The sequence below is a fragment of the Gigantopelta aegis genome, chromosome 10, assembly GCF_016097555.1.
Source record: "Gigantopelta aegis isolate Gae_Host chromosome 10, Gae_host_genome, whole genome shotgun sequence".
Classification (NCBI taxonomy): Eukaryota; Metazoa; Mollusca; class Gastropoda; order Neomphalida; family Peltospiridae; genus Gigantopelta; species Gigantopelta aegis.
Window position 1 is genome coordinate 21407480 of NC_054708.1, and position 18089 is coordinate 21425568.

The 18089-nt window shown below is 37.6% G+C and overlaps 1 protein-coding gene across 2 annotated transcripts in view; it reads left to right on the forward strand.

Annotated features, from left to right (window-relative positions):
* The first annotated feature begins 648 nt into the window (after positions 1–648).
* The window catches only part of LOC121382982 (fibroblast growth factor 8-like), a 57875-nt gene continuing 40434 nt past the window's right edge, over positions 649–18089 (forward strand). The window contains exon 1 of one of the 2 annotated variants that reach the window (XM_041512691.1): positions 649–1802. In XM_041512691.1, the coding sequence (XP_041368625.1) occupies positions 1762–1802 (41 nt within the window). In that variant the 5' untranslated portion in view covers positions 649–1761. Of the gene's footprint in view, positions 1803–15836; positions 16198–18089 lie in introns of those variants that run through there. The other variant, XM_041512692.1, reaches the window with a different exon arrangement.

The following is an 18089-nucleotide window of genomic DNA, read 5'->3' on the forward strand; positions in this document are numbered from 1 at the left end:
CTCAAGGGAAATAACTCCTGCAGGAACAACGAACCGGACCGCCTAAAACCCGGTGGAATTTCTGAACAGTACAGGTGTAAAAGCAGCTCGCGACCATTGGGTGAACGTCAGCACCCAATCATACTGTAACGACGTCGCTTGCTCGACTTGTATTCAGTATTTTTAAAAAAAAACCCACATAACACAAAAATGAGTGTTTTTCTAACACATTGGACTGTTACATTCAAAGCAAACAAAACGCGTCTACTGAACTCAATTTGTTTTTAATTAAACGTTTTGAACGCACGTTACGTGTTTTCTTTTCGGTACACTTACATACACATATACAAAACTTGTTTGTACTTCCTGGATTATAATCCCTTGCGCAATAACACGGGGTTTAAAGGGGAAAGAAAGATAAAACTGGACACTTCAAAGCCTGATGAGAAAGCAGTGGCTAGTTGTGTGTTTGTGTTGGTATTAACAAGACAGGTAACAGTCGAATTAATGTGCATCCTCGCTCACACTACACTGACCTCGTCCTCGGCGTTGCGCTCCTATATATTCTATTGTCTCTCCTTCCGTCCAATCAGATCACAGCTTTCGGCGAGAAAAGGGAGCGAGAGAGAGCTAACGTGCGGGACACACACTAAATTGCTTGGACTCGCTAGAGGGGAGTTCAGCCGTCGTTTCGACCACATCGTACGAATCGTTACATACATGTTTCACACAAAACTTTGGATAGTGGAGTTTTACTGGTTGAGATCAAAGAGAAAATATCCAAATTGAGAGATATATTTTTTTTTAAAGCAAATAAACAAGACGACTATATTCATTTCGTTATCTAGAAGGATCTGATATTTGTTTCTCATTTCTCATTTATTTTTAAAAAAATTGCCAACTAATGAATTTTGATTTAAAAGAAAAAAGAAGCTATGATGTGTCAGTTGTTACTCTACCCACGTGTGCACAGTTCAGCTAGGACCTAGCCGGGTACTCCTAGAGTCCCGATGTGGCTTTTCCTACGTCCGGCGTTTCTTCGTAGACCCTCGTGGATCTTCGGGTCTATCTGGAGTCTACCTTTGGCTGTGTGTACCCTGGGAGAACTGCCGTCGCCTGGTTTGAGGCGCTACAACTTGGAGACGGGGTAGCCGGTTCGTTCGTCGCCGAGTCGGAGGGTGGAGGCTGCAAACTGCCCTGACAAGAGGTTACAGCTACCCTGACTGACACAAGTCGGTGGTGTCTTCGAGGATTATTACACGAAGGATTTCACGATTATTTGTTCCAGTTTGCAGAAGATCTAGCTGATCTAATTTCTGCGTGCGTGGTTAATTCGTTGGAGAAGATATATATATATTTGTTGTTCTGTGTATTTCTACCTCATTTTTTGTACACAATTATCACTTGGTTTTACCTACTATTTTATAATACACACACTTTCATGCATTTAATTTGTGGAAAGTTACACCGAAACGACAAGCAAAGTGTTTTATTCGTGCAACTTTCAGCTAGTGATTCTTACGTTGAGGAGAAATTATTGCATCAAGTTCCAGTTCTACTGCAATCATCAGCATCAGAACTTTCATCGAGTGGTTTGGATCGGTATCAAGCTATTCGTGTGCTTGTGGTGAAGCAGTTTTTCTCTCTCTAGCTTACCTCCGTTGTTCTTTTGTTGTTGTTGTTGAATATTTACTCAATATTGGATGGAGGAGAAATTTTGGCTGTCCGCATGCTAACGTTTAGAATGGAACGCTGGACAGCCTATACGGGGGTTGTCGCATTATGAGGAAAGGTCTTTTACAGTTGGATTCAAGCCGATGCAGGTAAACCTTTGATCTTTTACCGACAGGTGTTAATATTATGTTCATTACCATGCTCTAAAGAATCAATATGCATGTCGTAACATTTTGGATGGATAAATTCTGCAATACGAAATATTTTATTTCCCTTAATATTGTGTCAGTAATATTAAATTTTATACATGTTACTGATGGAATATAAATAATTATATGTTCAAAAATAATCTTAGCTTCAATATTGTCGTATATGCACACGTGTGTACACTTCCCTATGTAGCGTTCACCAAGTTTATCGAGATTTCGCTGAGCTTTGCTACCTGCTTTAATAATTACGATTTAAAAAATATATATATATTTCCAGCGAGTGTTCCATGACTAGTATATTAATTATTCGGCATAATACGTGTTGCTCCATTGTTGAAAAAAGTCATTTAAGTTAATCATTTCTAATTTCTATGTGTATGTGTATGTGTATGTGTATGTATATATATATATATATATGTGTGTATGTGTGTGTGTATATATATATATATATATATATGCATGTATATGTGCGTGTGTGTGTGTGTGTGTGTATATATATATATATGTGTAATATGGATGGATGGATGGATGGATGAATATCTGTATATTGTATGTATGTCGATGTTGACTATTACATACAAAGATACTTCAATCCTTTCTGGCCTCACAAATTGTCCCATGCCGTTGTTGGGACTCGAACCTATGGCACCGAATCGCCCGCAACTTGCAGACTTGCCACGATACGGTCTGAGCTATTGAGGCATCCATGTATGTGTGTGTGTGTGTGTGTGTGTGTGTGTGTGTGTGTGTGTGAGAGAGAGAGAGAGAGAGAGAGAGAGAGAGAGAGAGAGAGAGAGAGAGAGAGAGAGAGAGAGAGAGAGAGAGAGAGAGAGAGAGAAAACAGTAACCAATGTAATTTTTCAGCCGTTTTTTCAATTTGTTTGTCATATAAAACATAACATATTACTGCATGGTAATATAATGCAGTTAATCCCTCTCCAAGAACTTCCTCAATTAAGACCTTAAGTTTCAAATATAGCATACATTGACTTGCAGTAAAGCGCCACTTGTAGAAATATGTCGGTTTACTTCGCCCAAATCATTTAATATAGCATACATTAATATGTATCATGGTGTCACTTTAATTCTCCAAGATCATCGTGTATGTCATAACTTAACGTGTGTTAAGCAACCATCTGTCGCAAGATATCACTTAGTTAGCCTGTATTAACCAACCACTTGTCTTAAAATGCCACTCTAATTTTGTATCATCTAATATCGTAATAGATTGTATCAGCTACCGCCAAGTTTTGTGGATGTTTAGCACTACACGGCTTTTTATTGTACGTAGATTGAAAGTTTTATACATCTAGTTTTGTTTCAAATGAGATTACAGTGCACATTGGAACGAATGGGAATAAATAGTTCACAAAGTGAATATATTTTTAAAGATATATATATCCAGGTAGTTTCTTTAACAAAAAAACAAAACAATAGCCATCTATATGGTCTAGACTACCACGTAAGCACGTGACAATTTCAGTTGTAAATACCTAACAAAACTAGTCATTCGTTTAGCATTTCAAGTCAGCACCTGTACGTGAAACTTATGGTGTAACACATATTTGCTAGCGGTTCTAACACGTGATCCAGCTGTATTTTAACCTGCAGATTTCTCGATTAAAAAAAAAACAGAAAAAGATATCATAACACAACACACAGCTACAGTTTGGTCTGGACGGTGTGTTTGACGGCGGCTGTGACACATCCACGGATAAAAATACACGCTATCACACACGAATCGCAACACTACAATAGTCTTGCCTGCTTCAAACCAGGGGCAGACGCAGTGTTTGATATCAGAGTGTATCTATCTACCTGGTTAGAAACACGGTTAACTGGAGATGGGTATAAACTGAAAAGGTTACAGTTAATTTATTGTTTTTCGTGTATAACAAATTATGTCCTCTTTTTTTCTGAAATTTCAAAACTATAATAGTATGATGCTTGCAAATTTGGGTTTCATTTTGAAACTGCCTGGTTCAGACTCATCCACAAGGCTTCTGTCTGTTCGGCTATCTATCTGTCTGTCTGTGTCTGTGACAAACTTACAGTTCATCTTTGCTTTCTTTTTTCTGCCCCAGCGATCATCCCCCCCCCCCCTCTCTCTCTCTCTCTCTCTCTCTCTCTCTCTCTCTCTCTCTCTCTCTCTCTCTCTCTCTCTCTCTCTCTCTCCTTTTCCTTTCAGTATTGTATTCTTTCTCTCGATCTCTCATTTGGTGTGTCTTTCTATGTCTCACTATCTTTGTTTTTTTCTTTGTCTGTCTGTCTGTCTGTCTCTGTCTCTCCCCCCACCCCCCCCCCCTCTCTCTCTCTCTCTCTCTCTCTCTCTCTCTCTCTCTGTCTCTTTCTCTCTTTCTCTCTATCTCTCATTCTTTCTCTCTTTCTCTTTCCCTCTATGTTTCGGGATGTGTCGTGGCTGCATGTTACGTGACATCAATGTTGACTGCTGAATTTACCGTGTCACTCGTGTCGATGCTTCACCGTGATGTAAGACAACCAACAAACACTTCGAGAATTCTCAAGCCCTCATCAAACCACACTGGCTGGCTTTGAAGCTACCTGTGGTGTACGGTGGACGTACTGCATTGTGCAGAGATTTTACATCTAGTTGACATTTGAAAATATTTGTTTTTCCTATTGTCTGTTCGGATAAGAACGCCAGCAAGACAAATGTATATTGGGTTGCGCCCAGCCACACTGTAGAGCAGAAGAAAAAACACATGCTGTAGACCCTGGGTTTTTTTTTTACGCCCGACGTTAAACCGAATGACCATTGAAATAGTTCGCGAACGTAAGTGTTATTCATTGTCACTGAACGCAGGACCAATTTCTGTAATTTTACATCAGAAAGACTGGACAGGGATGTGGTAAAGCTTTCGTTTGGTCAAGCGGGGTAATGAGTCCAGTGGACATATTGGACTTTTCCACGTACATTAAACCATTGAAATAGTTCGCGAACGTAAGCGTCATTCATTGTCACTGAACGCAGGACCAATATCTGTAATTTTACACCAGGAAGACTGGACAGGGATGTGGTAAAGCTTTCGTTTGGTCAAGAGGGATAATGAGTCCAATGGACATATTGGACTTGTCCACGACTGGTATATTAAAAGCAGTGGTATGTGATGTCCTGTTTATAGGAAAGGGCGTACAGAAGATCCGTTTTTAGCCATCTTTGTCTGCTCGTTTTATAATATATATATATATACTGAATGGATAAGAGGGAAAATTCATAATATGCAGCCACTTGGGACAGAAAAAGTACACCCTCTGTGGTAAACATTTTGACCATGCGATTTGACAAGCCACGTCTGACGTTGAAATTTTGTGAATGAATAAATGTTGTTATCCAGATTCAGGCACTTTCGTTTAATTCGAGCAAAAGCCAGCCTCCCCTCCCCCCCCCCCAATCCCCCCTTACAAAAATGGGAGCCAGTACGCCTATGGTTTAGCTAGCAAGTGTCATCATTATGTTTGGTACCAAACAGCTGCAGAATTAAACAGTGTTCTGAGGGGCTGCTGTTCAGATATCATTGGCAAAACGGGCGTAGAAGGGTGTTCCTTTAAATTAATATGAAACAGAAATTGCAAAACAATCACTGCTTTGAAAGACCGCATGTCTGTACAAGCAAAGTTCAAGGGATGTTTTGACAAAGCCGTGACAGGTGAATGGTTTCAGTTACACGACTTACTGATTTTATTTTATTTTTAAATTCTTCTGGGTTTTTTTTTTTTTTTTTAACTTTTTTTGTTCATTACAGCGACATAAATTATCATAAGATCCAACAATATATCGACACCTCGAGTACCTTGGGGACTAACGTGTCGCTATTAACGCATTGCTTTTCTTATAGTCGTTTAGAGGGAAAGCTACGGAACCAAAACAGTGGGAATATTTAAAATTATTTTTTCAGTTTGCGTAAGGAGTTAGAGCATGAAACACGATCGATACCGCTGTTTGCAAAAAAAATCCACGAACACATGCTTAAACATTCTGGGTTGTTTTGTGTGTGTGCTTTTTTTCTGTTTGTTTGTTTAGATGTTTGTTCTTATTAAGAGGTTATATTTGTAGTCAAATTATTCCGAGTCTCGTATTTGAGTTGCTTTAGGTGTGTCTTTTTAGAGGAGGGAGGTGTGGATAACAAAATCAGGAAAATCATTCGATATTATTACATTATCACGAATTTGGCCATTCGTATAGTGTTGCTCAGTAAATGGATACTTCCTACATGTCATCAGATATGGTGTACCGGGTTGTTTTACTACATTTTCGTGCAAACGGAGATTGTTGTGGTTCTCTGCTTGGTGATTCACAATGTAGAAAGGTTTTGTTTTTGATGCTGTTATTTTTTATTTTTTATTTTTTATTGGGGTGGGTGGGGCGGGAATTGTTTTCTTTCCCGTTTTTGACTGTTTTTGTTTGTGTTTTATGTTGGGTGTGTTTGGGTATTTTGGGTGTTTTTTGTTTAGTATTCTTTACTTGGCCTATATAATGTCGTGGTATCTGCTGGCCCGCCTGTGAAAAAGTACATATAAAAGATTCCTTGATACTAATGGGAAGAATAATATAGCGGCTTTCCTCTAAGACTACGATTTAAAAATTACCAAATGGTTGACATTCAATAGTCGATGATTAATAAAATCAATGTTTGACATCCAATAGTCGATGATTAATAAAATCAATGTTTGACATCCAATAGTCGATGATTAATAAAATCAATGTGTTCTAGCGGTGTTGATAAACAAAACAAAACTTTGTTTCCTTGAAAATTGCTCTCGGTGACCAAGGTGAAGGTCATTGGTCGGTCTGTATGTTTGTGTGGGTTTGGGATTTTCACAAAACGCCTCTGTGGTCAAATTTATTTTACAGACACTGTTTGATATGGCTAGTCAGAACAATCGATCGATCGCGGAGTTAGCCGGTTTAAATACACATGTATGTTGATATGTTCATTCAAAGAGATTTTGGTTAATGTGCAATACATGAATGTTGTTTAAAGGTACAGTCCTGAGTTTGCTGCAAATTTTAAGATGTTGTCGACTAATAGAAACTTTTTAACGACTGTAATTACACATCAAACATATTTTTCTGCATAAAATATTAGTGGCTGTATATTAAACGTGTTTTGATCGTTCTAATATATGTACTAGGTTAGATTTCATTTCTTTTCGTAATTGTTTTTGGTACGAAATTATTTGAAGACAAAATCCAGTTTGGGCTTCTTACAAATATTAAGACGACCAGAAACACATTGAATATACAGACACTGATATTCTAAAAAAAAGAAAACTCATTGAATATACAGACACTGATATTCTAAACAAAGAAAACACATTGAATATACAGACACTGATATTCTAAAAAAGAAAATATATTTAATGCGTATTTGTAGACGTTAAAAGATTTTATTAGTCGGCAACATCTTACAATGCAGAAAGCTCAGGGCAGTCCCTTTATATATATATATATATATATATATATTATATATATATATATATATATATATATATATATATATATATGCATACATACATACATAAACACACATATACCGGTAATACTGTTAAACCTGTTTGAAGAAGTGTGCGTCTCTCTTTCTTAAATGATGAGGGTGTTTTTTGTCGTTTGTGTTGGGTGTGTGTGGGTATTTTGTGTTTGTATTTAAAATTCTTTAATTGGTCTATATAATGGTGAGTTTTTGTACTGGGATTCGTTCATATTATGTTTTGATTTCTCTCCAGTACATAGTTCGTAACGTGTAAAAGTTGTTTATTTAGCCTCGGGCGATAACTGGTCCATTAACTGCGTGCATACACAAAGAGATGATATTTAGTATCAACTCTTTTGAAATGTTGGGGGGGGGGGGGGGGGGGGTTTAAAGTTAAATTATAAAAGGAAATCGTTGAGTTTTATATTATTATTGTACTCTATTAACTCTAGTCCTCCTTTTGTGGGAAAGTGCACATAAAAACTATTTGTTACTAATGGAAACATGTAGGGGGTTTTCTCTAACACCATGTGTCACATTTATCAAAATGTTTGCCATCCAATAGCCGATGATTAATAAATCAATGTGCTGTAGTGGTGTCGTTAAACAAAACAAACTCTCTACCCTGTCCTCTGTAAATGTTTTACTTTCTTTACCGGTCTTTATATCTCATTGTCTCCATCTGCACTATTTGTATCTTTGTCTGTCTCTGTGTCTCTTTCCCTCTTTCACCCCCTCTCTCTACCCACACCCCTTCTCCGCCTGTCTCTCTTCCTCTTCCTGTCTCGCTGTCCCTCTCTCTGTCCCCCCCCCTCTCTCTCTCTCTCTCTCTCTCTCTCTCCTCTCTCTCTCTCTCTCTCTCTCTCTGTCTCTCTCTCTCTCTCTCTCTCTCTCTCTATTTGTCTCTCTCCCACACCCGTCAGTCTCTCCCTCTTCCTGTCTATCTGTCGGTCGTTTTCTCTCTTCTCTGTTACACTCACTATCTCCCACCTCTCTCTCTCTCTCTCTCTCTCTCTCTATCTATCTCTCTCTCTCTCTCTCTCTCTCTCTCTCTCTCTCTCTCTCTCTCTCTCTCTCTCTCTCTCTCTCTCTCTCTCTCTCTCTCTCTCTCTCTCTCTCTCTCCTGTCGGTCTGTTTCCCTCCCTCCCCTTCTCTCTCACATTCTCTACCCACAACTCTGTATGTCTCTCTCCCTCTTTATGTTCAAAAATGTTATGCGAGAATCGTTTATGTATACAGAATCCTGCACAAATGTCAAGTCCGGATATATCTGTTCTCAAAAGGTCTAGGCAAATCTATCCTGACCCATTTTACTCCAATGTATTCACTTCCATTTGAATTTTAAATCACACTTGAATGATCTACAATAAAACTATTTCTGAATTTGTTTGCTGAACAAAGTGTCGCTTTGCGAGTGTCCTTTCACGTATGACATTCCTGCATTCTAAATGTACGATTTACATATCTCTATTGAATATGATTGTCACATGTAGTATCAAGGTGTTTTTGTGGGATTATTTTATTATTGTTATTTCGCTAAAGCGTAAACGTTGGTGGTGTCTTTCCGTTTTCGTTGTTTTTGTTGCTATTTCTCGTTTCAGCCAGTGCACACGACTGGTATATCAAAGGCCGTGGTATGTGCTCTCCTGCCTGTGGGATGGTACATATAAAAGATCCCTCGCTACTAATGGAAAAAAATATAGCGGGTTTCTTCTCTAAGACTCAAAATTACCAAATATTTGACATCCAACAGTCGATGATTAATAAATCAATGTGCTTTCGTGGTGTCGTTAAATAAAACAAACAAACCATTGACTGAACTACCACAAATAGTTTTGTAAAACCATTGCTCAAGTAAAACAATTTTAAACCAACTTCTTTCGTGGCTACACTGACACATTTAAATCAGCCATCGTTAGGAAGAGGCGAGACGTTGCCCAGTTATAAAGCGCTCGGTATAGGATCGATCCCCATCGATGACCTATTGGGCCATTTCTCGTTCCAGCAAGTACAACACGACTTGTATATCAAAGGCCTTGGTATGTGTTATCATGTCTGTGGGATGGTGCATATAAAAGACACCTTGCTAATAATATAAAACAAATGTATCAGGTTTTCTCTCTAAAGACTATATGTCAAAATTACTAAATGGTTGACATCCAGTTGCCGATGATTAATAAATCAATGTGCTCTAGTGTTGTCCTTAAACAAAAGAAACTTTTTTTTCAATCAGCATTAGGATGAGTTCAGCGTGTATTTAATATTTACACACGCATGATGTGCAGTTATGTTATTGGGTCAGTCGAATGTTTATAGTTTATGTGCACAGAGATATAAAATAACATGACAGTGTCAATGCAAAACGAGGGCAAAACGATGCACAAAGAATAGCATTGGATTGTTTTGTTAATACTGATGTTATGACACTATTGCCTGAAATTTTTATATATGTCATATGGGGAAATTTGGCAATCATGTTATAGAAAATGATTATTATATTGAACGATACCTATAGTACTCATTGGTTAATTAGTAATCAGTTTTTGGATGAAACAAAACACATTTATTAATTCTGAGACGTAATCTTCAGAATAAACCTGCCAGTTTTCCATTAGCAGCAATGAATCTTGTACACCGCTCACCGCCAAAACAATAAATAAATTGAGGGGAATTTATTAATTACTCCCTAATTTGGATTATGGGGTGCCATTTAAAACATTATAATATTTATGTCATATAAATTGGCATGATAAGGTGAGCTAAAAATCACTCTTCTTGAACTAGTCTCAGGCGAGTGATGAGGAGCGAGAGTGATAGCTCCTCTTAAACGGCGAGGTATGTTGGATAATATACAATATATATATATCTATATATATATATATATCTATATAATATATATATATATATATATATATATATATATATATATATATATATATATTATATGATGCACTTTCAATGTGAGAGTACAACACAGGGACTTAGACGTACTAGTCGTGGGGCTGTGCACCATCTATTTGACAGTTAGGGCCGGGAAGAAAAGCTTAATGTGGACGCTCTATAGATTCAAGATCCAAAATAAAAAATATAAAAATTATTTAACGACGCACTCAACACATTTTATTTACGGTTATAAGGCGTCGGACATATGGTTAAGGACCACACAGATATTGAGAGAGGAAACTCGCTGTCGCCACTTTTCGATTAGCAGCAAGGGATCTTTTATATGCACTATCCCATAGACAAGATAGCACATACCACGGCCTTTGATGTACCAGTCGTGGTGCACTGGCTGGAGCAAGAAATAGCCCAGTGGACCCACTTAAGATTCAGAAAATAATATCCAGTTAACGAAAAAGGTGATCGGGTCATCGTATATATGCATGCATGCATAGAAAATAGTGGTTTCATGTGACCGCCAAATAGTATACATGTACTTTTTAATACTCTCTGAATGGAGATGTCACATCCACGGAATCCAGAAGAACGTTTAAATGACGCGTGAAATGTATACAATGGATATTGACAAACTCCTCATTTGCCTATTTCGTTTATTCTTTCTTTCTTTCTTTTAAATTATTTTCGCGCTTATATTCAATTAAGGTTCAAGCACGCTGTCCTGGGCACACACATCAGCTGTCTGGTCTGTTTGTCCAATACAGTGGGTTAGTTGTTAATTGTTAGTGGTTAGTGAGAGAGAAGAGGGTGTAATGGCCTTACACCTACTCATTGAGTCTTTAAAACACGCTCTGTGTGGGAGCCTGTACCGGGCTACGAAACCCTGTACCTACCAGTCCTATGCCCGATGGCTTAACCACGACACCACCGAGGCCTGTTTTCGTTTATTGACACGTTTATTGGTTATATCTCATGTGATGAACTTTACGTATAATTTTAAGACGCACAAATCAAATTGTGTAATATTAACCAATGACCAATAAAATAAGGATGGTAGAACCTCTTACTGTAGACATAGTTTGCATTGCTCTGATATCTAGCAATTTGTGCTTTAAGGCTGGTTGATTTACTAACACTTTTGTGAAACAAAAAAAATATACAAGAACAGTTTGGTTTGTTCAACAGCAATAACACTATTTTTATGAAAATGTTTAGTGCAATACATATTTTATAGATATGCAAAACGTTTCTACATTGCCGCCCATAGCCGACGGTTGAATGTGTGTCGTTAAATATACATTCCATTCCATTCCATTTTAATGACTTCAAATGTTCTTCCGGATATATAAACGAATCTTAACTCGGGTATCAAGTACAAATAGTTTGCTGTAAGTATATGCATAATTTTTTGAACAGTTTACCGTATATTAAGATCAGTGAAAAACACGTGGTTCACTATTTAAATGTGGTGATATTGCAATTGATTGGTGGCTGTCGATAAAAGATTGCAACACTGTTGGAGGATGGGTCATGTGTTGTTGTGGGGTGGGTGTGTGCGTGGGTGGGTGGGTAGAGCGAGTATCTCATAACAGTGTTTCCGCATGGTCGTATAATAAAATGCTCCTGTGGGTGTCTGTCCTTTAAATGGTCTGGCTTTCTTCCACATAGTTTACTCCTACGCTTCCTCCTGTTATCCCCCTCCGCCTCCACCTCTTCCTCCTTCATCATCATCTTCTTTTTTTGTTGCTGATTTTATTCTCCTTCTTTGTCCCATTACTATTACTATTATTATTATTAGTCCCCTATCGATCCAACCGGAGGGGACTATAGGTTTCATCCCTGTCCTTCTGTCTGTCTGTCTCTCCGTGTGTCCGTTCGTCTGTTCCACATATAGTTTTCTTGATGTTTTGCTCACAACGCCGTGATATATTGAACAGAAATGTCGTGCATTTAAAGCTTTTTTATACACTGTTACAGATCGAGTTTGACTTTCGTGGCGAGTTACACATTTTTGTCAGAGTTATGGCCCTTGAATTTAGGAGATACAAAAATTCGTTAGGCCCAGTAGGGGACATGTATTGCTTGTGCTTGTTATTATTATTGTTATTATTATTATTATTATTATTATTATTATTATTATTATTATTGCATGTATTATTATTATTATTATTATTATTATTGGAAATATAGCTCCTCCTATATTATTTCCACTCTCGATCCGCCCATTCACCCACTTGTTAGTGAATAGGTATCTTGAAAGAGTAACAAACAACCCACTTGTACTAAAATGGAGTTTGGCCTTTACTTACGATTAATTCTGAAGAGAAAGCGACATTCTTTAAATACACCAGTAATAAATGAGGTGTCTCTTACAAACAGGTACTTCGTCGCGTCCCGTCATTCGGTGCATTTCAAATCTAGTTTATTATTGCACATAATGGAACACTGCCTTAACTTGGTTTGCCTCTTTTTGTTTAGCGTGAGACGTTTGTGGGGGCAAAGAACGGATTTTTTTTTTTTTTTTGGATTATTCTTTTCTTTATCTTTTCTCTCTCTTCTTTTTGTTGAATCCCATGCTATCTTATACATCCGCCATTATCAATCGCCCCCAATTCCACAAATCAAATGTAATTGAAAATGTTTTATTTAATAATGCACTCACAACTTTAAAAAATATATATATTACGGTTTAATACGTATGGTGTCGGACACTCATTGGTGTCTACTGGCTAGAAGACAAATCTTCAAGTTTTGCTTTTATCTTAGTTTGACACCCAATAGCCGATGTATTTTTCGTGCCGGGGTGTCGTTAAACATTCATTCATTCATTCAGAACGACAAATAGCCCAAATGGAGCCCCCCCCCCCCCCCCCCCCCACACACACACACACACCCCTCTGTCATGGACAGAACTCACTGGCGAAATCAGAGGTTGTGTCCAGGACAGGCGTTCTCTGATGGAAGCATGCCAAAAATTACACACACCCACACACCCACCTTCCCTAACTCTTGGTAGCTTGCGGCCTTCTGGTGTGAATATTAATCTTAATTTGGCTTTGTGACCCTCATGACCAGTTAGAGATTATCTATGAAAGGTCTGTAGCATGAAATGTAAAATTCCACATCATCATCACCATCCCTAGATTTTACTTGATTCCGGAAAGCACTAGCCGCAAACTATGTTCAGCGGAAATGTAAACAGACTGACAGAAACAGACAGACGGACGGATAGATAGACATTCAGTTTATTAATATTAAGAATATTAGGTGATACATTCATAAGACAGTCAACAGTTTGCTACAAACAATCTAACATCTAACCATTGACCGTTAATCTGGACAGACATGTTGGATGTGGACCTAGGAAAGCGTGCTTGATCTTCAGCACAAGAATAACTTAAACACTAATTATTATTATTTTATTTTATTTTTATTTTTATTTGTAATTTAGTGCATGCCATCCTTGTTACTATCTCCTTCGCATGATCTAAACACAACACACCCAGTCATGCGGACCTGACATCTTAAATAACAAAACAGAAACATTTTTAGAATTCATCTTTACTGCTCTTATTGTCACTCGAGGACTTAATACAGCACTCATATCTTCTGACAAGTCTTGCTTAAGTCCCACGCCAGTGCAATTAACAGACGACAATGCCCGCTACAGTCTTGATAAAATTCTTTCGGTAACGACGACGATATTGTGTGGTGCACGACGACACGTCTAATGCTAGTATCGCAACTTTTGCGTTCCTTTGACGGGGATTGCGGAGAGCGGTGGAGGTTGAACGAAATAGTAGTTTGCCCGCGCCAGGCATTGTCCAATAATTAGAGACCGGTGGACAGGAAACACCTACCACTCGCCAGACACACGACTCTGCGTTACCAAGCACATTCCGGACATTTTTGGGTATTGCGGATGGTGCAGGTTGCGTTGTTCCGGGTTTTAATCGCAGTTGGGCAACTGCGATTGTTTTTATTTGAATAGATAAAAAAAAGTACCGTATCACGATAACAATTTGCATTGTGCAATACAAGAATTAGATGTATGTCCTGTTTTCCACGAATTGTATTAAATACGGATTGTATTAAAATATTCAGCCAATGACATGAGAGATTACAGGTAGTCCACACAGTTAGGATGCATACGATATTGTTATTGTACAACTGGTGACCAATGCTCCGAGGTGGCCAACCAGCCATAGAACTTGAAACCGGTAGGTACTGGGTTCGTATCCCGGTACCGGCTCCCACTCAGAGTGACTTTAGCGACTCAGTGTGTACGTAGGTCTAAGGCCACTGCACCGACTTATCTCCCATTAACCACTAACAGCTAACCTGGACAGACAGGACAGAGAGCTGAGGTGTTTGTCCATGACAGCGTGCTTGAACCTTAATTGGATATAAGCACGAAAATAAGATGAAATGAATTAATGGATGGATGAATGAATGAATGAATGAATGAATGAATGAATGAACGAGGTGCCATCCCCAATAGTTCTTTGCTATTTTCCTCAGTGTTGTGATATTTTTTTTATCTTTTGTTTTCAATAAAAACATTCTTCTAAACTAGATTTTTGTATAACTTGTACTTATATAACTGATATCAATATTAGAAAGAATGAAATTAACTTATATCAATATTAGTAAGAACGAAATTAACTTATATCAATATTAGTAAGAATGAAATTAACTTATATCAATATTAGTAAGAATGAAATTAACTTATATCAATATTAGAAAGAATGAAATTAACTTATATCAATATTAGAAAGAATGAAATTAACTGATATCAATATTAGTAAAGAATGAAATTAACTTATATCAATATTAGTAAGAATGAAATTAACTTATATCAATATTAGAAAGAATGAAATTAACTTATATCAATATTAGTAAGAATGAAATTAACTTATATCAATATTAGTAAAAATGAAATTAACTTATATCAATATTAGTAAAAATGAAATTAACTTATATCAATATTAGTAAGAAGGAAGGAAATGTTTTATTTAACGACGCATTCAACACATTTTATTTACGGTTATATGGCGTCAGATATATGGTTAAGGACTACACAGATATTGAGAAAGGAAACCCGCTGTCGCCACTTCATGGGCTACTCTTTTCGATTAGCAGCAAGGGATTTTTTATATGCACCATCCCATAGCCAGGATAGCACATACCACGGCCTTTGATGTACCAGTCTATTAGTAAGAATCCCGGGGGGGGGGGGGGGGGGGAGGAAAGAACCAAACGATAACAATATATTAAGTGTATAACTAGAAATGACTGCCGTGTATTTTATGGAGTGATATGTAACCCTTTAGGTTTATTGCAGACGACAATACAGAACTTACAGAATCGGGTTACTCACAGTCACACCTTAAAATGAAGGTATCAAATCTTTATCTTACATGTTTAATAGTTCGGGGGGGGGGGGGGGGGTTTGAGGTTCTAGGAAGTTTCATTACGAAATTTATGCGTATGACATCGTGATCTAGGTTCTTTGTTTTCGTTATCGTATCCACTGAGGAATTTAGAGCGAACATGCCCCGGAAAAGTGTAAGACGTTTCTCAGGTGGGCGTGGAAAATACGATCGAGTGACAGGCCATTGAATATATTATATATAACACAAAGAGACGAGTTTTCGACGTTACATATTGTCGCTTCACTCCACTGAGTGCAGTGGTGAACGTTGTCTGAGGACGCAGACGATACTTGCTTCTGTCTTTTTAACAAACCAGTCATGTAGTTTTGAGCTGCCGCATGGGAAGTGATGTGAATACTTAACAAGATTTGTGAGCAGAGTGTAGTTTTTCGGGGGATCGTGTTGTCGGGAGTATTTTAAGAAGACTGCATGTGAGGAACTACGTACACGCCGTGCAGCTTTCTTTGTGTTACTGATAAAGATTTAACATTGGAAATTTATGTTTGGGGGGTAAGTAACTGTGTCATAAAATATTTAGTTTTTTTTTTTTTTTTTTTTTTTTTTTTTTTTTTTGACTGACTGACTGACTGAACATGCGTTGTGTATTAGTTAATCTTAGGCAGGTGTATTAGATTTTGCTAATGGGTCTGAATAAAGTAAGGAATTAATTTGATTAGTTGGTGATATAGAAAAAAAACTCTTGCAAACAAGAGGAGAGGGAGGGAGGAGAGAGAGAAAGGGAGAGAGGAGAGGGGAAGGAGGAGAGGAGGAGGAAGAGAGAGGGGGGAGGGAGGGGGGGGGGGGAAATAAAACCGAAGAAAAAGCGAAAAAAAGGAAAGGAAGCCAAAAGGGGACAGGAAGAGAGAAGAAGGAGAGAAAGAAAAGAGAAAATTTAAAAGGGTGAAATAAGAAAACAAAAGGAAGAAAAAGGAGAGGGAAAAACCCAGAGGCCGAAGGCAAGGAAATTTGCCATGACGAAATTTGGAAAATTTTTGGGGAACAAGGAAAAGATAGAAAGGAGAGGAAAAAAGAAGGAAGAAGGGGAAAAAAATGCAGGAAAAAGGGAGAAGAGGGCAAAAAAGGGGGCGAGAAGAGGAATTAGAGAAAGGGAAAAAAAAGAAAGAAAAGGAAAAGGGGAGGAAAAGGGAAAAGGGAGGGAAAAAGGGGGGGCGGGATATAAAGACTTTTTATTTGTTCGGGGAATTAACGATGGATTTAGGAAGCCTTATTTGTGTTTTTTTTAAAGAAAAATGCGAAATTTAAGAAACCGGGAAAAAATTTAATATTTTAATTTTCTAGTTTAAGGATTTTCAAGGCAAATTTAACCTTTGCCTGATTGAAGTTTGAATTTCCCATATAAACCCAACATTACACTTTGATTCTATTTTGAAATGTTCCGGCTTCTTAGACCTGGTCCTCTTTTTAAAAAATTGATATCAAATGTTTCGTTGGGGAAAAAGAGGACAAAACAAAGGTTTGGGTTTTTTAAAGGATGCAGAGTTCTCCAACGTTCGTTTGGGAACCTAAAAAGGGAATTTGTAACATAACTTATTAACCAAGGGAAAAGGAAAATTATTTGGAATTTAAACCCAAATTTTCGGGGTGTGAATTCCCTGGAACTGACGGACAATTCGGTTCTTTTTAACAGGTGCTGGAAAATGTTGCGGTTGTATTAACTGATATGGGATATTGATGTTTGGGGATTCCCTTATGATGCAATTTTTATTTCTTTGTTGGTATGGGGGAAAACACGTATTAAAATAAAGGTCGTCTGTTTTAGTGTGTAATGAAACGAACGAGATGGATTTTTTTAAGGAAACACTTCGAAAATTAAGGAGAAAAGAACAACAAAGGTTTTTTTGTTTAAACATCACGGTGTTCCGTTATGTTTGTTTGGGAACCTAAAACGAGACAAATATTATTAAACTGGGGGAAAAAAAATTTTTTTGTTGAGTAAACCCAAGGCCCGTGGATGCAATGACGACATGGGGTTTTTATAACCTTTGCCTGATTTAAAATTTGTCTCCAATTAAAGGGTATTCTTTGCGTGATGTTGAGTTTGTTGGTCCCTGGAGAGTAAAGTTTTGATTAATTCTGATGGAAAAAATTTTATATTTTTTTTTTTTTCTTTAATTTTAATTTAAATAAAATAATTTAGTTTGGGTTCAAAAAAATTTGGTATTAAGGAGAGGTCCCGGCATCTCAGGTAATTTGGTGTGTTTGTGTTGGGTTTTAAGAGAAAAAAAAAGGAGGGGGGGAAAAAAAGAAGCCGAAGGAAAGAGGGTGGGTGATGGAAGTGGTAAACCCAGGAGTGGGACATATAGGGTATTTTAGTTGGGAGGGTGAGTAGTTAGGGGCCCGGAGGAGTAAAGTGAGTTGAGGGGTTTTTATTTGTTAAAAAA